The 25,407-nt window shown below is 39.3% G+C and overlaps 1 protein-coding gene across 10 annotated transcripts in view; it reads right to left on the bottom strand.

Moving 5' to 3' along the window:
* Positions 1 to 25,407, bottom strand: part of MBNL2 (muscleblind like splicing regulator 2) — a 106,126-nt gene that overhangs the window by 18,816 nt on the left and 61,903 nt on the right. For 4 of the 10 annotated variants that reach the window (XM_021530291.2, XM_021530293.2, XM_031504317.2 and 1 more), the window contains exons 3-8: positions 14,701 to 14,865; positions 11,539 to 11,739; positions 10,141 to 10,404; positions 4,538 to 4,591; positions 3,697 to 3,850; positions 464 to 499 (exon numbers count right to left, since the gene is read on the bottom strand). In XM_021530291.2, coding sequence (XP_021385966.1) covers positions 464 to 499; positions 3,697 to 3,850; positions 4,538 to 4,591; positions 10,141 to 10,404; positions 11,539 to 11,739; positions 14,701 to 14,865 — 874 coding nt within the window. The remainder of the gene's footprint in view (positions 1 to 463; positions 500 to 3,696; positions 3,851 to 4,537; positions 4,592 to 10,140; positions 10,405 to 11,538; positions 11,740 to 14,700; positions 14,866 to 25,407) is intronic. The other 6 variants (XM_021530294.2, XM_021530295.2, XM_021530296.3 and 3 more) reach the window with 3 other exon arrangements.

Here is a 25,407-nt window from a genome sequence, read left to right as displayed (position 1 = left end):
AATATATTTAAAAAAGGAGTGAGATTCAGATCACGAGTTTCAACAGAACCTCTGTGGATCAAAGTAGGCATTTCTGGGAAACGCTGATAAAACTTTCTAACACACAGCAAAGGAGAAATAGGCACACCACTATGAAACTTTAAAACACTGATGAAATTCGCTGTTTTTTTCCAGTATTTTATGATTTTATAGTACTAGGCAATATAAAATAACTTTGAAAACTGAAAAGCAGACTGGAATTCATGGTATTATGCTTTTGCAGTGTAGTTTTTATAGCAGGTGATACCATGTCTAAACTGCAGCTTTCATCTACAAATCTAAACACTCTGCAAAATCAACCAGAAGGACAAGCGAACCTTTAGTTCTAGTCAGTGGCTAAATCTTGCCTAGAATTTTTGAAGCAAGTGAATATACATCATATACAGTATAAAAAAAGAGATCAATAAAGAAATTTGGAACCTACCAATACTGGTAGCGGGTGTCATGCACAAAACTGACCCTGCGTGTCATGCAATGATAGGTGAAAAAAGTGGATAAAGGGAAGAAACAGGTTAGCTGTTTAGAGTTAACATTCAAAGTGAGATTCAAGCATAACCACAGAGAAGTAAGTTAGTTAAATGAAACTGTAAGGTCATTCACAGTTTTGCTTAAACACAAAGAGGTGATTGTGTTCTTACTAAACTCCTGTATATACTGTGTGGGTTTTGGCATGTTTCTGTATATATTCAAGATACTTCATAAACTTTTTTACTTATTAATGTTATCCTTTCACTTAGTGCTTTTGCAGCAACAAAGTTTTTTTTAATAAAAACATTTGTGGTTAAAAACAACAGTATTTGGGACTTTTAGAACTGATTGCATAATTCAGACAGCTCAATGTTGCACAGATCAACATTCAAAAGTTTTTTGACATGTGGCAGAAACAGAAAGTGGAATTAAGACAATATTCTACTGCAGGGGCTTTGCCAAATTTCTATTTGATGTTAACGTAGCCATTCTTAACACAAAGTACTTTGACAAGTCCCAAGCTAAACACCTTAAAGTGTGAGACATTCCAGCAGAAGGCTCCCAGCACACCCCAGAGATGCTGTGGGATGACTGCTCACCTGCTGTGCAGTTTACCTTTGGTGCCTAGCCCACCTTTAACCTTTCTGGAAAGGCAAAATGAAAGAAAGAGATCAGCCTATTTCCAGTACAGTGCATACAGCAAGCTGGTGAAGGCAAGCAGGTAAGGAGACTAGTGCAAGGTACGTGCATATTTGACACAGAGTCAAATATGCTTCCTGTATTCCTGCTGAATTACTACTGCAGCCCCATGGGACCATTGCAGGACTTATGTGACTATGAATGACCTTACTCAAGAACAGTCCCCAGAGAATACACAAAGTTCCTCCTCTAGAGGCTATAGAAACACTAACAAACAGCAATGGGAAGAGAGAAAAGATCTGCTGTTTTTAAGAACATTCACTGAACAATAAGGAGAAGGTGACAAAGCAATCAAACTGATGTAAAACAAAGTGCAGAACTTTGGAGGTAAGCCATGCTAAGTCAAGCCCCACACTTTTTATTAGGGGAGCCAGTGGTTAATAAAGCAGAGAAGTTATATAAAACAATTAAGTTTTATATATATTCCAGCAGCAAAACTTGTCTTAAAATTTAACACACACGCACACACACACAAGGAACACATTTGAAAATTTTACCAGTTTAGAAAATACCACACAATCATTTAAAATCCAACAGATAATGTCATGCATTGCTCCTCAGATGTGGGTTGCATGACAGTCCTTACACCCACCAAATCCAACCTTCCCAGGAAATGTGGGAATATCAGATGTATCATCTTTAATGGAAAGCTCATGACAACCATTCTCATAGAGGGCGTTCTCCTTTCCTGAACTCCTCCCATACCCCAACTCTTCTCTTTAATATCCTTCCTTGGAGCTGATGGTGTTTGAAAAGAGCAGGAGGTTCATTACTTTAAGAAAGGTTTTCTACTCTGGGACTTGGGCTCCATCTGGTATTTTATACCTGTGTTTCTCCTTCTTTTCATGCACTTGTGTTGGGATTTGACAACAACCTGGCCCTTAAGGTTTGGTTCCAAGATCCACCCTTCCTACAACCAGAAATTTTTCAGTTAAAACTAGAATTACAGCAATTAGCTGGAAAGAGGGATTGACAATAAAAAATACAAAAAGTGAGTTACTTAAGGAAGCATGAGCTTTCCAAAAGCCTGGAAAGTAGCCAAATACTTTCTCACTGAAAAAGGTCTAAACTACTGTATTTTCCATAGTTAATTTGAAGTCCTTGTCAATTGCAAATAAGAGCAATAAGCCCTGAAGGGGAGTGCTTAAGAAGGAAAAATACCTATCATGCTACAAATTCTCATAGTTTCAATGTGAAATAAATTTGTGGAAATTTCTATATGTTCTGTAAGCACAGGGCAGTCTTCCATTCATGTCCAAATAGGCGGTCTCAGCAGTTATTTATTTTTTTTCAAACACTCCCATAAATGTCAGTGTGTTTTCCGCCACACCTATTCTGGTGCACCAATGTGCTAAAAATAAGGCTATGCTATTACTTACTATTACAAATACGGGGGCAGGCTCCAAGGTTGTTACTGAGGCCTTATAGAAAAATTCCATGAAGTCAAAGCCATCTGTGTTTGTTTTTTATCTTTAAAAACATATGGGAATGCTGATAGATTGGGAAATCGCTGTGTGTTGCCTTTCATTCCTTGTTTAACTGGCATTATTTCTATAAACTAAAATAACATTGCTGAAATGTCAAGCACATTTGCAAACATGTAGTTTTAAACTATTCTGAAGTTCAAGAACACCCTGACACTAAAATACATAATTTGTCAATTACAAATGAAATCACAGAATTCCTTAGGAGGGGAATTCTCCATTGGGAAGTTGGAGTGGGGGTGACTGACACAATTTAGAGGGTTGTGTTGTTACTGCTTGCACGAGCACCCAGCACATCCCTTCTCTCACCCTGCTACCAGCCAGGGGGCAAGTCAAGCCATCTCTGAACACTCTGATTTTCACGGAGCTCTGAGCACTGAAATGTAAATTACATTCACTCATCTTCAGATCATCCCTATGAAGAATTATAACCCCAGCTATGAGCCACAAATGCTAGGAAAAGTTCTGGTGGTGCTCCAAAACCACGAAAATGCATCTGATGCCTGAAAACCCTTAAGTGCAGCTGCGGGGAGCGATGTGTTTTGCCAGTGCTTCCACGCAGGTATTGACTGGAAGTTTATGGCTGGTGTTCCCTTTCTCAGGGTGCTCGTGTGGGGCTGGGGAAATCCCCACAGCTGCAAAACAGCAGCTGAGGGAGCAGGAGGATGCTGTGGCATCTCTGAAGCATGATGCTTTCCCCAGCATTTTTGTTAGTGGAAACAGATACGAGTCAAAATCCAGCCAATTTACAGCAGGCAAAAAGGGGCAAACTCTGGAGAATGATAAGCAAAGCTATGAATGTGCAAAACAGCAGCTTAACGGCATATTGAAGTTTCTGATTGAATTCTTGTCCTTTGAAAGAGGAATTAAAACAATGTGCAATCATCTGTGCAGGCTTCACCTCAAGTGGGGAAGGGAGCACAATAAAACCTTCTGTTAAGTGCAACTGCCTGACACACAGGCTACCTCAGGGACACTAAACTGGTTCAATGTGGATACAACATACCTGTTGGGATAAACGCTGCATGTTGCTGCAACTGAGCATTGGCAAGAGCCTGTTGATAGTGCAAGACACTGGGATTGAAAACGGCACTGGCACCATTGCTTTTTTCAAGTGCTTGTCTCTTTGGTAAAGGGTGAAGAACACCAGGAGGAAAGGCCTGTAAATAAGAAAGTTAGTTAAAATGGCTCAATTTTTAAGACCTTGTCCGTAACATATACATAAATACAAAAACTTAGTATTTTTAAAAGCAGCTAAAGATGCCTCGCCATGCATATTAACTCAAAGCACAGCAATGTAAAATGAGTGAAATTTTGTTATTGGTAGCAAAAGCATGGTACTATTAACCTAGAACTGTAGCAGCACAACTACTGAAAAGAAACGTTTGCTTTAAAGCAACGAAAATAGCATTGCCTTTAAGTAGGTTTTCAAATATTACAGGGAGAAAAAACCACTTGTGTTTCATTGCCAAGTATTTTCTTTTATTTTTAAATTTAAATATCGTTTCCTATTATTATACAGATTAATGGATTACGTTACGCATTTTCAATTACAAAAGCAGTTTTATCTCAATTTGACTTTTCATGAGAGATTTAAAAAAGATGAAACTGTGTTAGGAACCAAACTAAATCGTCTGCGGTCTATTACGTATGAGAATGAGATGGATAAATAGAGCTTCCGGTAAATTAATGAGTATGTGAAATAATTTCCGGTTGATGTTTGAAAAGTAAAGCGATACAAATTTCATTAGTTGCTTCTCTGAAGGAAAAAAAAAAAATTATAATAAAACCAAATAAAATAAAAAAAAAAAGCTACATGCAAAGCAAAAGGTGAAAGGTCAAAGTACCAGGTCTACAGTTGCTTCGAGAGGTCGCTTCATTGCTTTGGCAGTCGACTGAGTCTTTTAATAACAGGCAGCGAGCACATGATGGCAGTGGGCCAATGGGAGTCAAGCGAATTAACATACAGGTAAACAGCAAGCAGAGGTGCGTCATGGGAACGGCATTGCATTTGTGGATAGGTGAGAAGGAAAAAAATATTCTGAATGCAATATACAACATACAAAACACTAGGCATGCACAACAACAAAAATGTCTTCTAAAGAAATGAATATTACATCTTGAATTAGTACCGAAGCAAAAATGCATCTACTATACCTTAGTTAAAAGCATAATAAGAGAGTAAAATATAGATGTTTGAAATTCAGGAAAGTTGAGTAAAACAGCAGCTTGCAGACACTATTAAGCATCATATAAACACTTCACAGAGATGCAGAAAGTTTTAAGGATACACCTATTGGAATTTCTGATAAGTCAGTTCGGTCACATTTTGAAGTGGGAAAATTGATTTTGGTGGTTACATTTTCAAATACAAATCACTAGTGAAAGTTGTAAAGCATTACAAATGCTATTAATATCAGTGCTTACAAGGTGAGTGTCTTTTAATTTAGAGAAGTGAATCATTCAATGGTCAAAATGAAGTTCTCCTTTGCCAATACAAAACACAGTAGTATGTCCAGTTACACTAACTTATCATTAATTCCTTTTCTTTTCTTCTACAGCTGGGGCATTTTTCTAGATTTTTTAATCTTGTAACTTACCACATTACATTGAGAAGGAAAAAAGTCTTTCAGAACTGAAAACATACTTTCTAAATTTTACTATAACCTTCAGGCACAGGGAGTAAAATTGGGCTCCCAGTTCATAAGCCAACATTAACATGTGAGTTATGATACTAGCCCAGCATTATTAATTTGTCAAAAGAAAGTATTTAGGCATAGTACACAGGCATATACATTTATGTATTCTTTCATAGTAAATTCAAACTTATGGCTGATATGACCGCATTCTGTAAAAAAAATGCTCATATAAAATATTACTTTCAAGTTTTATAGGGTAAGTAATTCTTACAAACCTTTAGAAAGGAAAGAAAAATTTGCTTGGAAATTGAAATGTTTACTTTTGTTTTTTAAACACAGGCTGATATTTAGCTCTTTTTAGAATATGCAGATGATGTTTGAAATCAGTATGTGGAAATAGGGAATAAAAGTTGAAGTGGAGGAAGACAACAAGGCTTCAAATGCCTGCAAACACCTTGTGTTCATAAGTTGATCAGGTGCCAACAGGGTATTCTGCATTTTACTTACTCCTTGTACCTGTCTCTGTAGCATGAGTCTTCTCAACACCCTCCTTGTCTCTTCTTTAGCACCTTTCTGGATTGCAAACCTGATCTACAGGATCTGCTCATCTCTCTGGGCCCAAGACCCAGACACAACAAGAAACACCTAGTCTGAAGTGGGGATCTGGACAGACTTCTGTCCAAGCAGGACACTGTGCAGGTACCACTGCCAAGGACATCGCTCCACTGCCTGGGGCACAGCCTCAGAGCTGCTCTGCCTCCACCACAGAGGGAAGTCTACACAGAGGTGATGCAGCACAACTGAATTCAGCATTCTGCCATGAAGTCCATAAGTTCAAATCAACATCACTAAGAGTAAAGTGTTTCAGTTAATTACCTTTATTATCCAAATACAGATCTTATCTAATCTAACTTGTTAACGTCTCTGTTTATAATTGCCTTTCTCCAGTTTTTCTCCATGCTCTTCTTAATAACACCTCCCTACTTTGAAGCTTTCTTCTGGCTTTCCCCTCATAGTCCCCAGAAAGTTCAGTCTTAGTCTTCCTAACCTGAAGATTTGACTTGCTCTAAACATACTCATCAAATTTGCTTCTATGTAGTCTCCTTTTCAGGCTTTCAAACTGCTCATTTTGCTCTTCTATATTAATATTTTCTTTTATTTCATCCTGATAGTAAAAGCTTCTTTACCTCTTTCTGTTCCATCAGATTATCTCCTTCTCAACATTTGATCTGCATAACTAACAACCAATGAATCAATAGCTACAGGATGGAGAGAAAGAGGATACAAAAAGGAAATAAAGATAATATTAAAAAATCAAATGATCAAACATCCAAGGCATAGTATTTGCCTGCCATATGGCACATCGGTATGCTTTAATGTCTCCTGGAATAAAACAAGATCCACACAGCAGTGGCCTCCATGAATGTGCAAGAAGCTCCTGACTAAACTCAAATGAAAGAAGGAAAGCCCACAAGAGGTGGGAGCAGGGACAGATTGCTCAGGAGGAACAGGGATACAGCGTGAACATGCAGGGATATGTTAGGAGAGTCAAAGATCACCTGGAGTTGAATCTGGCAAGGGATGTGAAAGACAATCAGAAGGGCTTCTCAGCAACAAAAGGAAGACTAGAGAAAATGTGTTTCCACTGCTGAATGGGGCAGGCAACCTGGTGACACAGAACATGGAGAAGGCTGAAGGTTCAGAAAATCCTTTCCACCTCAGTCTTTACTGGCAGGACTGGCCTTCAGGCCAGTGGGAGACCAGTAGGGAAGTCTGAAGTGAAAAAGACTTTCCTCTGGGGGAGGATGATCAGGTTAGGGAACATTTAAACAAGCTGTATGCACCCATAGGAACTAACAGAATGCACCCTGGGTGCTGGAGGAGGTGGCCAATGTCACTGCAAGGTTACTCTTACTTATCTTTGAAAGGTGCCTGTGACTGAGGGAAATTCCCAAAGACTGCAAGAAAGTAAATTACACTCCTATCTTCAAAAAGGGCAGGAAGGGAGGTCTGAGGACTGGCAGGTTGGTCAGCCTCACCTCAGTCCCTGGGAAAGCAATTGAGCAAATCCTCCTGAAAACTATCTGCAAACACATGAAAGCCAAGACAGTGATGGGAAGTAGTCAGCATAGATTTATGACAGGGAAATTGTGCTTAACCAGCCTGACATCCTTCTATGATGAGGCTGGTAAGGTGGTGAAGGGAGAGCAATGGATGTTGTTTCTCTTGATTTCAGAAAGGATTTCAACACTATTTCATCCTCACAGACAGAGTTATTTATCCTGGGCTAAATGGGAAACAGGGAGGTGGACTGACAATTGTCTCACATGCCAGACTCAAAGGGATGTGACCAGCAACACAGAGCCCAGCTGGAGGCCAGTCACCAGTGGTGTGAAACTTGGAGGAATGGTTGATATACAAGATAGACATGCTACTGCTCAGAGGACATAGAAAGTCTAGAGAAATGGGCACAGAGAAACTTCACAAAGTCCAGCAAAAACAAATATCAAGACCTGCACCTGGGGAGGAACGAGGCAGCAGTACATGCTGGGGGCCACAAAGGCTTGGCAGAAAAGACCCTCAAGATCCTGGTGGACACCAAGCCAGCAATGCGCCCTCATAAGCACAGGCAGCTAATGGCATGCTGGGCTACACTGGGAAGAGTATCACCAACAGGTAGAGGGAGGTGATTCTTCCCCTCTACTCAGCCCTGTGAAGCCACATATGGAGCACTCTGTCCAGGTCTGGGATCCCAGTACACAGGTGTACTAAACACTTCCATAAAGGACCTGAAAAATGATCAAGGGATTGGATTCAGCCTGGAGAAGATACAGGGGAATCCATCAGTGTATACAAATATTTGATTTCAGGGTAAAGATGAAGCCAGTGGTGCCAAGGGACAGGAGAAGAAGCAATGGAAACAAATTTAAATAAAAGGAATTACATTTAAATGTAAGATTAAAAAAAAAGAAAGCTTTTTTTTTTTTTTTAACTGGAAGTATGGAGCAGGTTTTCAAGTTATGGAGTTTCCATCCTTAGAGACATTAGTAAACCAAACAGGCACATCCTGTCAATCTCTTCTAGCTCCCCTGCTTAAGCAGGGGAAATGGGCTGGAATATTTTGTACATATTTATCTGCAAAATGTTACCCTGAATTACAGGTCCCTGTTGCCTTCTCCTGTGACATTAAACTGATAACATTTCAATTCTGTGTTTCCAAAGATGCTTCATCTTGCTTTGAGGCTAATGCAACTCTAATTAAGCCTTATTTAAAACCACAGGATATGTATCTGCAACCATTGCCGAAGTGCAAAAAAAATTAATGCCCTCATCTTTTGCCTTTCTTATTTAGTTTAGTGCCTAGAAATATTAAAATCTCTAAATGAACAATAAATATTGCACAACAGAAGCTAATCAGAATAAAACCCCAATCTTCTCTGCTTTAATTTCCAGATGGTATTCAATTTCTGCAAGCACAGGAAACTTTAACTAAAAATCATCCAATTTGAAACAAAGGCTGTGATACTATTGGGTAAAGAATATTGAAACTTAAGAAATATTCTTCTGTATAATGGTTTACTTTCTTGCATAACTTACCCTTTGTCCCTCAAAAAAGTCTGGTCTTATTCTAATTTGTTAAATACAATAGCTTGGGGTAGTTATGTACTGTACTGTATTGTGTTTCTTGTAGGCCTTTAAACCAGAGAATAACTGTACTGTCTATAACTATTGTATGCACTGCCCACAAGTCCACAAACCACATCTGCTTAATTATTCGTCCACTGCCAGCAATGAGGACAATGATTCTTTGATTTGCTGCCAGCAGTTTTGTCTCTCAAGTCAGATCCTGCATGTTCAATTTATTTAACTTTATCAATATCACTGCAAATTCATCAACTTTCCTGGTAGCAACTGTAAGAGGAATCCAGTCCTGGTGAAGGGGTGGGCTGTCTTGTCTAAACAGTTTTAAGTAAGAGGTTAAAGTATCTGAAAATAAAAGCCTCACTCTCTTTTCTTCTGACTGTAACCACAATATTTATTTGCTAATGATTCCCATTACAGTTTACTACATTAAAACCTCATAATTCAAGTAACTGCCCCATAATAGTGTGAGAGGCAAGAAGTCTCTAGGCACTAAATGCATCAACCAAAGTTCAAAAACACACAGGCAACACTTTTTAGTCACTGGGGATAGTTGTAGATCTACAGAGGGCAGTTCTTTCTCATCCTCAGGCAGGCACTAATGGTACATCAGATGAGTGTCCTGGTTTTAATACACTACCAGTACAGTGAGACCAAGGTGGCTGGCTGGTTGTCTTGTTTCGAAGGCGGACTGTGCTGATCTCAGTAGAGGTTTCTATTCTACTACTGATCTCTGAAGCAAACGCTCTCTCTTTGCTTTACTTCCAAATTTCCACAAATTTCTGCCATCAAAGAGCTAAAACAGCATATGTGTCCCTGTTTTCCTGGGAACACTGAAGCTTATCAGTTTTGTTTCTGTTTGGAAATACTAGAGGCAAATTTACATATAATTAAGGCAGAGAACAGAAGTGGTATAGAGTGTCATTTGCTTCACTGTCTTGAATAGAAAACCAGCATTAAAACAAGGGCATAAAGAAAGGAAAGTGCTTTCTCCCATCAAGCAATAGTAATAATTTTACAAATTCTTATCTTTCACCAAAATAAAAAAAGGATAAATTAAAAAAAAAAAAAAGAAAGAGGCAAAAGAGAAAAGAAAGTATAAGCAAACAGCATTAAATTGAAGCAAAATAGGCATCAAAAAAAAGGCAGCCATACATGCCTGCACTTACCATCACAGTCGCAGCTGCCGCAGCTGCCTGGGCTGCCACTGCAGCCTGGTTGGCTTGGTGTTGCGCCGCTTTGATTTTGGCCTGCAAATGTGCAGGAGGGTGAAAATACTTGCATTTCTCCCTCATGCAACGACCTTTTATGTAATCCATACACACGGTTACGGTGTTGTCATTTGTGTCAATCATTGTGCTGTCTGCCGGATGCGCAAAGCGGCAATCAGTCTCTCCACGCGCACAGTTCCCCCGCTGGAACTCCCTGCACACCTACGTGCAAAACAACACACGTTGCAGGGGCACAGCTCGGTGCAGCGTGAAAGGGCAGGGAGTGTCCCATGTCCCCAAAAGACAGACCTGCCTCCTTCCCCCCTTAGTTCAAGTTTTACAGCAACTTCAATTCAATAAAGCTTTTGGTGGGTGAGGCGAGTGCACCTATTTCATCCTTATGTTCTTGGCTCCTCAGGTAGCTCTCTAGTACTGTGGCTAAATAACAGAAGCATTCTCAAATGCCTTTCTTTTTTCCTGTCTAAAAAGCAGCTGGGAAAGATACTTACTTACGTAACTGCTCCTGCAAAACTAGCTGGGAATCACAAAATATTTTGTCTCTTTCTGACTACACTTTGTATTCTTGCAGGTGGACTGGTAGGGAAGGAGTTCCTCTTGCTGAAACCCAGGGAAAATTCACATCAGATGCACTGCATTTTTATGGAGTCTACAAACAAAATAATTTTAAAAAATGGGCAAAATGAACACACTGACTTTCCTAAGAAGAAATGTGCTCTAGACACTGGTGCTTAGGTTTTTGGGAAAGGACATTCATTTCTGCTGGAGTCATTTGGCCTCCCTGTGTACTCAGATCACAGATTCCACTGAGTCCAGCCACGCAGTGATCCAGCAACAGCTGGGAGGCTCTGCACATAGCTGGGGGCTTGGCCCTTCAGCCTGCTGCTGGGTTGGTAATATTCCACATCCCCATTGGCAGCTCAGGCTGAAGGGCTACACCATTCCCCTAATATCAATCCATAAAGCTATAAAATTCCCTTATTATCAGTGCAGAAAAACCAGGAAAATTATTACTGAAATAAAAAAATGTGGTTGTTAGATATTTCATCAAGGGATGCCTTTACAGGCATGGGTTGAAGTTTTTTGAGATTATGAACTTTACAAAAAAAGAAAACTCACGTTGATGTCTGTGTATTAAATATAAGCAAAAACACTACCTTAAAAATAACAGTTTTCAATTACCACTGGCTGCATTGCAGAAATCCTGCCTGGTTACAAGTTTTCTATCTGTAGCAACAAAATGTAAGCTTTTCTTCTAAAACAACAGTTATACCCTCCAAGATCTCTCACACAGCCTAACAGAGAAAGTGTTTCTAGTCCCAGTGGTGTCTAAAGTACCTCCAGTTTATCAGTCCTGAGGAGTTTCTGGGTAGCAGTTGAACTGGGGACTGAAACCGGTGGACTTCCAGGAACAATGACAGGCGGCGTGGGTAGGATCTCAGTCGGGACTAAGCCAACTCCTGGTGTTACTGGCGTTAGGTAAGGAGCAAAGCTAATAGCCGTGTTCGTTCCTATTGTGGGACCCACCGGAAATGTGGGCTGAAAAAGGAAAACACACACCAAGATGAAATTAAAAGCCACTTAATCAATATCTTACTAGTTGTCCTTTGCTTGCTGTTCTTTCTGGCACTCATTCATTTTCTTATAGAAAAACTTTAAACAGCTGGCAAAATACACAACATCCTCTCTTCTTTTAATCACGTAACGCATTCCAGCAGTACATGAAGAACCACCTTTGTAACTCTATTATTGGAAAAGAGTCTGCAGATGCAAAGGAAGTCCTACTTTGAACCTGAATCTGTGCGGAGGTCCAGCTTACACTGCAGGCTTATTTACGCACCTAAATGTAGAAATAACATAGACTTTATTGCTTTTTCTCAATTCTTGTTTTCCTTGGTAAAACAGGCTGTTTTTCAAAGTATTCAGATTTCATAGCTGAAGCGTTATTCACTATATTAAAGCCATATTTCTAATAAGAGTTCTTATAATGAGCTCTTTGGCATGTAACTTCCAGTATGTTTGCATACTGTATTTTGCCACCTCCTGCAATTATGTTACTGTATCTCATACACTGAAAAAACTCAACTCTGCAAACGTTTGTGTGCTCAGCTGTCACCAATGGCAAGCAGAATAAATATTATAATCTCAGCTGGACACAATATTTAGAAAGGGATTAATAAAGCTTATATTAAGTCATAATATGAAAAACTTTGATTTGAGGAAATGATATGGGTCTAAAAATCTTGTTTTGTTCCTTCCTACAGTGAGTCAGTGAAGTCATGACCAGAAGAAAGAGCATTTGTGTGATGCTACAACAGCCATGATGAAGCAGAATAGTGGGTTTGTTAACACTAGCTCCACAAGGGGTGGAGGCAGAACATCACCATGGTCAGCTCATGCTCAGACCTGGAAAGTGCTTTAGTTCTGCAGTGCTGAGTACTCCAGAGAGTGAAGCTATAATTATAAATGAGGAAAAACAGGACACATCTCTGATTAGCTTTGTCAGAAATTAGGTTTCCAAATAAGCCAGCAGCTAGAAACACAACAGCACAACACTAAGACTTCAAAACACTTTAACAAAGGAGAAGAGTCTTTCTTGCTAAAGTGGCCTGCATGACACAAAGTACATAGAAAATACACAAAAGAAAACACAGCACCTAGAAGGCAGCTTTTTTCTTTTTTGTTTGTGTTTAGTTTTCTTGGGATTTTTTTGTCTTTGGAACCAATTACTAAATTATAAATAGATGTGATTTAGTACCAATAAGATGCTCTGAGTATACAGATTAGCCAGGATAACCAACTATACAGAAATGCCATCTAACTGCTCTTAAGAGTTAAAAATATATTATGCTATGTTCTAATCAGTGATCAAATCTGCTTGATATCAAGCAACCTAGTTTATGTGTCAAACAAGCTAAATTCTGAAGAGCATAATAATGAACATTTATATGAAACAATGGTTTGACTATGTTGAAAACAGTACGTGTTATGTGAAGTATAAATAACAGCTTTGTGCCAGATATAATTTAAAAAATAAATCCACTCATCAAATGACTTCTATGAAATTTTCTTTCACTTTTTATCCATTTGGTCAAGGCTGAGTCATCTTAATCTGGCAATTTATGTGAGACAGACCTGGCATTTTTATCACAGCAATCAGTACAGAAGACATTACGTCAATGAAATTGTAAAGTTCAAATGATGAAATGGATGAGAAGAAAAAAAAGCATAATTTTGCCACTTGAATTCTTCTCATAATATTAAGCAGTGGAATCTATTACTTCATCACAACTTTTTCTGGTAAAAACTCAAGCAGTAAATCCCCAGGAAATATCAAGACACATTAAGAGGCCAAAATGATCAGATACAATCTGATGAACATGTACCAGAAATTCAGGGAATCCCGACACTCAAAGCCCAATCCCAACTGACAGTACATGTATTGAGTCTAAAAAGGCATTACTGAAAAAGGCATCTGGGGTGAGCTTCCTGCAAGCAAATGCATATGTCTTCTTCTGAGATACCTACCCTTGACTTCTGTGGTAGCCCATGCAAAGACAAAGGCACTTTGAAAACTAAATCATCTAATCCAAATGCTGATGTCTGGAACAAGCCAAGCAAATAGTAATTAGCAGTGCCTATGTCTTTTGATAAACTATAAATGGACCTTGGAAACTCACTGCAGAAGTTGATGCCAACACTCCAGATGCCTCAAGTTAGACAAAAAAATCCCACTCTAGTGGGATGCCTTACACTAGGAATTTAGATTGAAAAAACATCATTAGCAGCCATGTGTGAAAAGTTTAACTCGGATTACTTGCCAAACCTGCTACACGGAGAAGCCCACCTGCAAGGCCTGCCCAGAGCAACTGATCACTTTAGTGCATATCCAAAGATGCTACTCATGCATGCCAGACTCTAGTTCGCTATCACCTCCTGGATATGAAGTATCTCAGGCACCGTGTGAATCACCTCGAGACAAAACACTGACTTTGTGAAGTGCGTGCACCACCAATTCTCTGTCTTGACCTCACATACTTCAGACTTCAACAGACTATGAAAACAATAATCATTAACGTTTGTTCCTGGTACTGAGAATAAATAATTTTTAAAGCCATTCAGACCCATAGACTCCTGAGAAACTTTGTGTTCCTACTCAAATCACTTACTAGCAAATTATTGTTATTACACAAATTTCCACCTCCAGAAGGATTATAGGTAAAAATCTTACAAACATGACATGAAATGCATTAAGGGGGCAAAAAAAGAGGGGAAAAAAAAGCAAATTATTATGGCATTAAAGAAAAATACATAAAGTCTACAGCAACACTCCATTAAATCTTGATATGCAAATATAAATGAGCATATGTCCAGCATCTTAACCATTCCTTAAGTAAACAGACAGGGACTATTTTTATTGATACTATTTAGACAACTTTTGCAGGTCAATGGAGTCTTCAACTTTACTTACCATTAAGACCACCAGATAAATATACTTACCACTGGCTGTAGAGGTGTCCCTGGAAACATGAACTGCATTTGCTGGGCGAGCATTGCTGCTGCAGTTTTTTGCTGGATTAAGTTGTTCCGGCCATTGATTTCCAGCTGAGTTTTTAAATGTGTTGGTGGATGAAGGTACTTGCAGTTCTCCCTTGTACAACGACCCTGGAAAAAGAAGTCACACTAATCAGTTGGCTGCTTTTGATGATAGTTCAATGCCTTCAAGCAAAATATTCCATCATAAACTAAGAAAGAAGTAATGAAACACAGGGTGTTTCCTGGGAACTATGTAGAGGGCTGAAAGGAGCTGATGGCCTTGAGCTCTGCCTCAGCTCACCACCTCTGATTGATCATTAAGGCTATTAGCCACAGAAAAAAAAAGGAGAAAGGCTGTGAATCAGCAATTTCGTTGGTAAGTACAGATCAGTGTTGTAAAATTAATAATCTCAGATCTGTCCAGACTGGCTGAACTGCCTCTCATGACATTATGGCTCGAATACCTGATGTTATCATAACAAAAGTTTTTTTATCAAATGACATCATATGATGAATAACAAATTGAAACCTTCTTTAAGAGAAATGCAGCTGTTAAGTACATCATATTAAAAATAATTGTGTGATCATGGCAGGGAGGATCTAAAGTTGCCACTCTCTGCTTGTGTTCTCTCATACATTCATCCTTATTCCAGTTCATTGCCTTCCAGCCTCCTGTTTTTATTACATCAGCACAGCTTTGAACTATTTCCATTCAAGTATAAAAGAAGTAAAGGTGATTCTTTTACAGCCTAAATTTAGAAGAAGTGCATGGATCTAAATCTGAAGGTACACAGCAAAAGGACAGCTCCAATCAACATGAAAAGAGGAGTTTTTAGACAGTTATGAGATAATAAGAGACTATAAACATATAGATGGGTTGTCATCTTGAGGTGGCTTGGGATGTACAAGCTGACCCCAAACACAGGTAGAGCAGCGTAGGATGCACTGACATATTTTCCCCCAGAAAGGGAAATTGTAAGGTGCACCAGGAGGTTGTGCAGCTGCAGGGCAGGACCTGCTGAGATCAGAAGCTCCTTGATGATATGGCTCACAAACAATCACAGAGTTTTAAGAGCTGTGACTAGAGGGCCTAAAGCATTAGTCAAACCACACTGGATACACTCAACTTGTGTAAGTTGTTTCCAAATTGAGAGATTTTTAAGAAGTGCTTTTTAAGCTTCCCATTCACTGGTATTAGGGCTTTACTACTTGTAGACAAGCAGGAATATCTTTCTATAGTCAAGAAAGCATCCAGATCCCTATGCAGGAATATCACCCAGTACAGACATACACTGACTCTTTGTATGCACAGACACACGCTGCTACAAAACTTTCAACAGGCTTCAAAGGTCCCAAAACTAGTGTTATTGTTATACTTTTGACTTAGACACCAAAACACTGTGTATTCGGCCTCTAATTTTCTACAAGGATGTCATAACTAGCTATTCAGGGGTGAGTTAAATGTGTTCAGGAAGCTCCTCCTGTGTTGAGGCTGATGGGAATGCAAACAGCTATTTCCACATTATTAAATTATTGAGAACAACCCTTTCCTGAACTGCCCCTGGCTGCTGCTGGGAGTATGCTAAACAGCAGAAGCCAGAAAATGCAAGAAAGCTAAAAATTTAAGAACAAGCAATGGTCTCAACACTCAGGAACAATGGTCTCAGTGCATTTTTAGCTTCCTGCTACAGCTGCAGCCACTTTCAGGACATTAGTCCTTCCTTCTGTTGAGAAAATCACTAATGCTGCTTGATTTAATGAATTACACAAAAGGAACATTACTTTGTCAGCTGGCATGAGCAGAACCAGAAATAGTAATGATTTGATGGACACAAAAGAAAGCTGGCCTTTTCATTTGGGGGCAATGTGGCTTTTACCATCATAATGATAAACTGGAGCAGATTCAGTACAGACAATGAGCACATGTTTTTTTGTTGGCTGATGAGGCCAACTGATTTAGACATTTTTAACTGATAGCTATTTTACCTTAGCCTATTTTGTATATCAACAGCAAATTTAAAAAATTAAAAAAACAGAATCATACCAAACTACTGAATCTGATGGAAATATTCACCTATGGAATCAAAAATTTTCCTTAAAGAAGGACTAAGAGCAACTCGCATGCACAGTGGCTTCTGAAGTACCTTAAACCTGAAGAGTGCCTTCAGCCAGACCTCCAGTCTTACCTCTGAAAGCATTCAGCTACTGTATACCATCACTTCAAACTCTGCAAATCAGCCCACAGTGCACAAAAGACTGGTTATTTCTGAAAACTTTCAAAATAATCCAACCATACAGAAATGTACTGTCCTCTCAGAAGTTATTCATGTCTGTGCATCGTTTACCAGCTTTTGAGCTCCTGGTTAGCAATGAACGTACCTACTATAAAAGAGTTGTGTGGTCCCACCACACTGCTATAGAAAGCCCTCTAAACAGATCAAGCCTTGTTGAAATTAAATGACTCAAAATAAACTGCAGTGGAATGAGAACTGAAAATAGTGACTAAATTAATCCACCCTCACTACCAAAATTAAATAAATTCTGAGACTGGCTTTTTTACTTTTTGAACCTACAATTATAGCAGGAAAACATCTAGAGGAATTTTTCATTCCTTTTTTCCCAAGTGCTCCATTTCCCAACTACTAATCACTGCACAAACAAAAATTCAAGCCTGAAGTATCATTTCAATCTAATGAAATACTGACTCTGAAATTTTTTGTTTATTAAAAAGGCAACTGTGAAGTCAAACCCACTTGACAGCATATATCAACCAAAAAGCGTAACAGGCATCTGTACACAACACGCAGGCATATTCAATGTATTGGCTGGGACACCATCAATGAGTTCACTTTGTAAAAAACTATTATGCTAGAAGGCCACATCACAAATGCAGAGACAAAATGAGGTACTTTAACTTTCAGGTACATCAATATCAAGCTTCTGGAGAGAGGCTTGCTTTATTTTAAAACCACAGCAGTTTAGGAGCTGTTCCACAGACACTCAGTCCCTCTGGCACAGGACGGCACAAACTCAGCAGGATAAGGCAGGCGGCAGGGAAATGTAATTGCTTCTTACAGCTTTTAACCTGCTCCCAGATAGGAGTCAGACTCCTGAAACTGAGGCCACAGACAGGCTGGTTTGAAACTGGGTCCCTAGAAACTCCTGTCACCCATGAAGTGAAGGTTATCAACAAGCTCATCATAAGCAGTTGTGCACTTCCCATGGGAGTTCATGCAAAAAAATCACTTTCAATGAGCTGTCTCCTTATCTGCAATGGATAGGAACAATGAACAGACATCAGATTACATTCCCAGAAGTCTATTAACTCCCCTTATCCTGGAGGAATGGTACCTAACTCTGACCTTTTATTTCTTTGCCTTTGTCCTCTACAGCTGTCCAGCCTACCGCCCAGCACCCCATTTCAGGCAGGCAATGGAAAGTTTTAACAGAAAAACTACTTTTCTACTGCTAATTACTAGAACATGTTGTGCCTCGTGTCAGGCTGTCTCACAAGTTTTATTCTGGTAAAGCAGTGAGAGAGGGAAAGGGTGCATCGAGGAGCTGGGAGCTCAAATGACTTCAGTGCCCAACACCAGGGCTCAGCAAAGAGAGGCTCCGCTTCTACATGGGCAATGGTCTGGAGAGCTGCTACCCGACCAGCTTAATTTCAAAAACACATCCCTTAACAAGCCATGTCACACCATTGTTTTTTTTAAATCAATAGATTTTACCATTACGAACAATAGCTAGTTTGTCGAAGATCAATACCACAAGACAACCCACAGACTAGAGTATATTAAAAAGCTAGATATGTGCTTAGAATTTTAAATTTAAAATAAGAAAAATTAGGTGAATGTAGAAGTAACACTCCATAACTTTAGATGCTAACACATGCCAAGGATCCACATAAGGATCCATTTTCTATCTTTGAATATTGCATAAATTCGAAACTTCTTTCAGTATTTTACTCTTGCTCTAATAGTAACAATAACAATAATTAGTTTGAGCTGGGGAATTGCTTATGAGTTGACTTTTACTTATTGAAATTATCTTTCATAAAAGTACAATGTTTGAACACAAAAAAATAGGCAAAAATAATGTTTCTTCTATCTCTTAAGGCAATAATCAACTAAAGCTTACAGAATTAGTTTGCTCAGGTACAGAATTTCAGGCAATTTATTGATGTTATTAATGGGAAATAACAGAGCATGACTCCCCCTACTCAGATTACACTGTTAAAAAACAGGTTAACCAATGAGAAGAAGAAAGTAGGAGGCATGCTGCCTTGCAAGTGTCTGTCCCTTCTTCCAAACCTCACTCCCCAGGGTGCTTCCAGCTCCTCCAAGCTTCCTACTGTATCCCACCTTCCTCCTTCCTTCTCCCCGAGAGCACCCTCCCTCCTCTCCCAACTACAGGCCAGGAAACAACTCAGAGGATAATTATAACTCGCTGGAGCTGTGCGTGTCCTGAGGAGCTGGCCAAGATGCGCACACTGCTGGCAGACCATGCTCAGGAGCAGCTTAGTACCCGCTCCTGCCTTTTCCTTAATTGGGTAAAACTTTGGATCTGCCCTCTACCCAGACACTGATTTTTGCATAACCAGTAAGAACTTTGAGATATGCCTTTGAGATGTCTGCTTCTAGCAGCTTTGCTTGAAACTGGCTACATTGCTCAGAAGTTATCAGGGTGAGAGGATGACACTGGCAAAAATATGGACAGTGCATTTATGCAAAACCTGTTTCCTTAAGAAAACAAGCTACACCTAAAATGCAGATGAAATTTTATGAACTCTCAAGACTGAATTCAAGTCTAATGAGAAAAGAAAAAAAGTATATGACTTCCAAGACACAAATGGTTTTAGAAGGCATCTGAGCAACTCGTTCTACAAGAGAAAAGTAGATTTTCTGGTTTCCACACAGACACTATGAGATCCAAACATTTGCTGGAGTTAGAAAAGAGATACCCAAATTTTAAAAAAGTAATAATCAACTAATGCCACAACTATTCCTCCCACTCAAAAAGAACTTTCGCAATTTTCTGCATGCCTTGCACATGCCTGTAAAGATCAGAACACGTTTTAAAACAATAAAGCCTTTGCAGCTGTGGGCACGCTGCTTAGCTAAACATTGCCTACTGAAGATATTACACACTGTTAAAACCCCAGCAGAGTGGGAGCTAGCACAGGACACTGTCCAGGGTGGTGGCAGCACATGGCAAAAATAGCCACAAAGACAGCAGCGTCAGCAGCTGGGGTGGTACCTAAGGCATAAATACATTTTTGGAAGAGTTTCTATCAACAGCAAAAACTGTTTTTTTCTCATTTGGGATTCCCCCTCAGCAGCCTCTCAGTAAATTCTGTTTGGGAACATGTGTAGCCTCACCCAAACAATAAAAAATTTCAGTATTACATAAACCAGGAACTTTTAAATTGTGATAATCCTGTGCTCCCCGAGGCTAAAAATAGACCCAGTCAATAGGAGGGCAGGTATTTTGAGATACTTAAGCTTCTGCTCCTATGCATAGACAGCCACACTAGCTCTACCAGCCCAAAACATCCAGTTCAGAAGATACTTTTTCAAATGCAGAAATATCAAAAAGGAAAAAAAAAACCCTAAACACTAAATAAAACACTGTGTATTCATAAACAGAGAGGGATGATTCCTCTTGTTCTACAGGATTTGAATGCATGCATTTCCCTACATATTTTAGTACATGAGAGTTCAATCACTAACAGCACTTTCAACAGCCATGGAAAACCCTCCGACTCTAGTTTGGACTGAATTAAAAAGCATTTCCATCTAACATCACAATCCATGAATTCAATTTTCCTATGCAGGTCAATCTGCCTCCTAAATTCTCTCAGGAAGTAAAAAACCAGACACCACAGCTCCATTAAAGTATTCCCTTTGCACTTGCTGCAAATATGCAGCACCTCATACAATCGGTAGGACTACACATGCTCATAGAGTTATGCATATGTCCAAGGACTTAGGCAATTTAGTTACGCCTTAGGAACGACTAGTCAGAGATTTAAAAAAATATAATGTAACATTTTATTTCTTCCTTAAGGCATACTAAAAAAGTTTCAATTTTTTTTCATTTTGCATAATTTCACATCTAGAGTACATTGCCTTGCAAACATATATGCTTATGAAAACACAAGGTTTTTTTAGCCTAAGCAGTATTTTATATAATTTCATAGAAATAAATGGAGATCAGAATAAGATCCCTTATCTTGAAAATGGAGCACACTTGAACTATTTGTGAAATTGAAAAATAATTCAAAAGGACCAAACTGTATTACTAATAGAAATATTAAGCTTTTGAGGGCAAGTTCAAATACCTCAGACTTTGCAATTTGCCATACATCTTATAAACACAAAGATCTAAAGGAAAAAATGTATTTCAAAACAACACAAGCATCTCTTATATTATACTTGAAATGGTTCAGCTCATGGATTTGTTTTCCTAGAAAAAAATAGACAAGAGCTACCAACAAAAACATCTTAAAAACAACTTTAAAACATTGCTGAGAACTTAGTTCTGTATTTATAAAGCCACCTTGCAAGTCCACCCACCAAAGTTAGTGAGTGTGCATACATATTTATATGCACCTACACACTTCCGTTTCAAGAAAAAGTAAAAGGCAAATTCACTTTCCTACTTTAAGGTAGAAAAAAAAGATGGAAAAAAGTTCTCAGGTGATTTCAGTCTGATTCAGTTTCCAACAAGCTAAGAAAACCCATTAGCTACTCTCTTAATGACTTCAATTTTTTGTAAGAAACTAAAAGCTGGTAAAAATGATCATTTTATTCATAAAAGTAGAGAACAAGAACTGCCTGTAACTGACAGAAAAAATAGAAAAATATTGAACAAAAATGGAAGCCTTACAAAAAGATGGAATGTCTAAATGATGTAAGAGTCTTACCACTAAAGACTTAATAGGAGATATTTATTTAAATGGAAAAAGACAAAATGTTCTACTGCAGAGCACATTTGCAATGCACAAAGAGCTCTGAGTCTCTCAAGATACTCTTTCAAACAAATGTTGAGCATAGCTATAGAGAATGGTTTAATAATTTGCCTTGCAATATCAAGGGAAGTGTACTCAATATTAAATTGCTCAGAAGACAAAGAAGTCAGGCAGATATAGCAGACGCCAAAAAAACTTAATGAAATTCTAAGTTGTTTGACAAACATCCTCAAGATTATTCTAACAAATAAGAAGAAAACTCAGACAAAGAGACAACAGTTTAATATCAATTTATTTTATTTCTGTGTTTACTGCCTTGAAAATAATATGAGAATAATAGGGCAATAGAGATTATTTCTTCCCCAATTATGTAGCTCTTTTTGTTTTTTGTTTCCCATTCCACCCCCTTTACTCAAAATCAACTAGTTATTTTTATCTTAGCATCAAGTTTGGCTACCAGCATTGATCAATAGTACATCACAAGCAACTGTGGACAATCCTTGCAATAAATCTTCACTGTAATTCAGACAGACAACTTCCACGGAATGAGAAGCAGCAAACAGGTAGTTCAAGGGAAAAACGCAACAGAATAAACATAAAGAAAGTGGAGGGAAACATAACCTTATTTAGATAAAACTCCCCTCAGTTGTCCGATTTCTATTTACATGGGTGGTGAGAGTCTTCACATGGCATGAAGCTGCCTTGTGCAGGTCTCCAAAACAGCTCCCCCGTGGGAGGACTGGCTGCAGCCATGGGACTCAAGATGAGTTTCAAAAGCAGAGCAATGATTTAAGCCCTCCACCTCTGCCCAGCCAGAGAAGTCAACATATTCACTGATTCCTGCATTATAGAAAAATAATGTCTAAAACTGTTACAGAGTCTCAGAATAGAGCATTACACATAGTTAACTGATAGCTGGGTAGCTTTAACACACCTGCTCATCTCGATTGAGTGTTTTTGTGGAAGACAGAGGAGAGATGTGCAAATTGCAGGCTGAACCACACAGTAAGTCAAGGTGACACAGATTTTTGCTCCTAAACAACATACTACACCATTAAATTTAACTTGACTGAACAGTAAAAGAAGATAAGAGCTTGATAAGAGGCAATTTTTCTTCAAATTTTCTCAATATCTCAAAAGCAGACAAAAGTAGCCATTTCAGAATTAATAATAGGAAAGAGAGGTAAGTTGTTTGGCTGCAGGGCAGATGGCAAGAGAAAAGGCAACAGTGGTGTAGCAGAGCAGCAGAACACCGAACAAGAAGATGGGTACGGTACAGCAACTCTTCCTGACATACCCCTTTCCCCACCTCCCTTCCAATTCTCATAAAAACCTTCAAGCAGACATATGCTGACTTTAATGCTTGCTTATATGAACAGGACTGAGATTAAATTCCCTTGCTTTGTAAACACCACTTTGCAGTGATAAGATAGGCAAGGGTAATGGCAGAACTGACAGTCAAGCCCTGAGACACCTTATTTCTCTCTTGTAAAGGAAAGGCATTGTGGCTCAGTGCACAGACTTCACCCTCCAGTGTCCATAGCACATATCTGCCACCATATCCAGGTTAGAAAAGAAATAGTGATCAATGGGGAGAAGTCTTTGGCGATGGGATGCCCATAAGCCCAAAGGATGAACAGCCCAGCAAGGACCAGGCAATGGGCTGGTGTGCTGGCAATGGTTCTCTCAGCAACATGCCGGGAATCTTAACGCACCTCAGGAAAAGCTATAAAATCAGTTAAGCGGCATCAAAAAGGGGCAGAAGATATGCCTGGGCAGTGAGGAGCCTGGTTGACTAGATCAGAAAGAAAATGGGAGTGGAGTGCTATAAAAATGACTACATTGGCTTTTTATAGCAATTCACCTGGCCAAGGGAGTCTTGAGAAGGTGCTTCATTTGAGAGTTGCAGTGAATTAAATGTGACTTGGAAAAGGCCCATTATTCGGAATAGTATCACCATATGGAAAAGGTCATCAGTATGAAGTAGCAAGTCCCTGACATACTAAGGGATCCTTTGGTATACTACAGAGAAGGGCAGACTTAACGTACACCAGAAGCAAGTGAATGCTTTGGACACCAGCACGGCACAGCCCCCAGCTCCAAAGCAGGATGCCCAGCAGCCCTGAACTGCTACCAGGTGACCTGACATGTCATTGGCGTGTCCCTGTGCTGCTCCTTGGGAATGTGCTTTCACTCCAGCCAGGCCACCCTGCACCCATTTATTTACTGGTACTCCCAGTCGAGCTGGGACTTCCTGGGACTCTTCTCTGTTGGGGACTGCACACTTTCATAGCCAATCATCTTGTAAACATATGGAAAAAGCAAGGGCCAAGTTAAATACACAGATGGCCAAGGACACCTTACATAACTGCAGAGGTGAAAAGTACAGAGTCTTGTCCCTCTGCAGAGGAGGAGTGTTTACCCACTCTCAGTGGCAGCACTGGCACCTCAGCTGCGTTATTAATAAATCATCGGCCTTGCTCCTAGGATCAGCCAGCAAGGGCTGGAGTCTGACACCAGCTCTCAACTGATTGGAAAGTTCCTGCAAACAAACAGAAATTAAAGGAACAAACACCTAAAAATGAATATATATGCATTTTCAAGGAAGAACCACACATGAAATCCTCCTTATTTTTTATAACTGCTGAGAAGCAGCAAACAAATCATTGAGATTAAATGACAGCATATCTCTGTGGGGCTGCCTACAGGGAGATCAAGTATACCTGACCTGAAAAGCAAAGGGGAAATAGGGCACCTTTCCTCACCTTTTCTATACCAAATTCATGCTCCTCCTCTTCTGGGAATTGGTTTCTTTACATCAGTGAAACATTTAAGCTTCCATCTTTTCTTGCAGTCTGACACATCTTGAATTTCCCTCCTCGGGGAATGGGGAAAACAGCACTACTAGCAAGAGGGGCAGTGAGACCCCGGCTCTGAAGCAGCAGGACAAAAGAGTTAGCAGTGAGAAATATCCATAGAATCAACAAACTAAATCAGGTTAAAAAAAAGGTCAAGAAAGATCAATGGTAAAAGGTCCATAAACTCAAGCAAGAAGAAAGAACAAAGCCCTGGCATTTCAGTAAGCTAAACCCCTCCTCCACCCCCTTTTCTTTTTTCTGAAAGGCTATCTATCCCCTTCTACCAGGTATTAGGAAGCTTCCAGAAGATCTAGCAAAAATAGCCAGAAATATAATGCAGTTAACATTTATCTGAAATGGTAGCTTACTGAATTAGGCAGCTAAATCACAGTTATGAGAAAAGATAAGACACATTAGGATGTCTTATTACTTTCCCTGAATACTATATTCATTCCAGTACTAGAATATAGGATTGTGGTCTCAAGAGTGCTTATACCTTCTCAATACTGTGTTGAAGGAGCAGATAATTATTCTCTTGCTTAAGACAGATTCAGTACTGACTAGATAAAATTCTAGGTTAATTTCAAATTAAAATAATGCCTCTAGGTTTCCCAAGGCATATATCTGTGAGTTTGGGAGGAACACACACACCAGACTCCCTAGCATTTATTATATTGCAATGACATTGGAATACCGTGACAATCTCCGTGGTACCTGTCTTCATCAGTAAAAGCAGTGATATCAACCTCAATTACATGACTACATCTGTAGTCATTTTTCACAGCCTTTTCCATACAGCAAATAAGCAGTCAAATGGTATTTCTTTTAACCCTGACAGTC

This window comes from Lonchura striata, chromosome 2 (genome assembly GCF_046129695.1).
Source record: "Lonchura striata isolate bLonStr1 chromosome 2, bLonStr1.mat, whole genome shotgun sequence".
In the NCBI taxonomy this organism is placed as follows: Eukaryota; Metazoa; Chordata; class Aves; order Passeriformes; family Estrildidae; genus Lonchura; species Lonchura striata.
The sequence above is the reverse complement of the archived record's forward strand: the minus strand, read 5'-3'. Positions and strand labels throughout refer to the sequence as shown.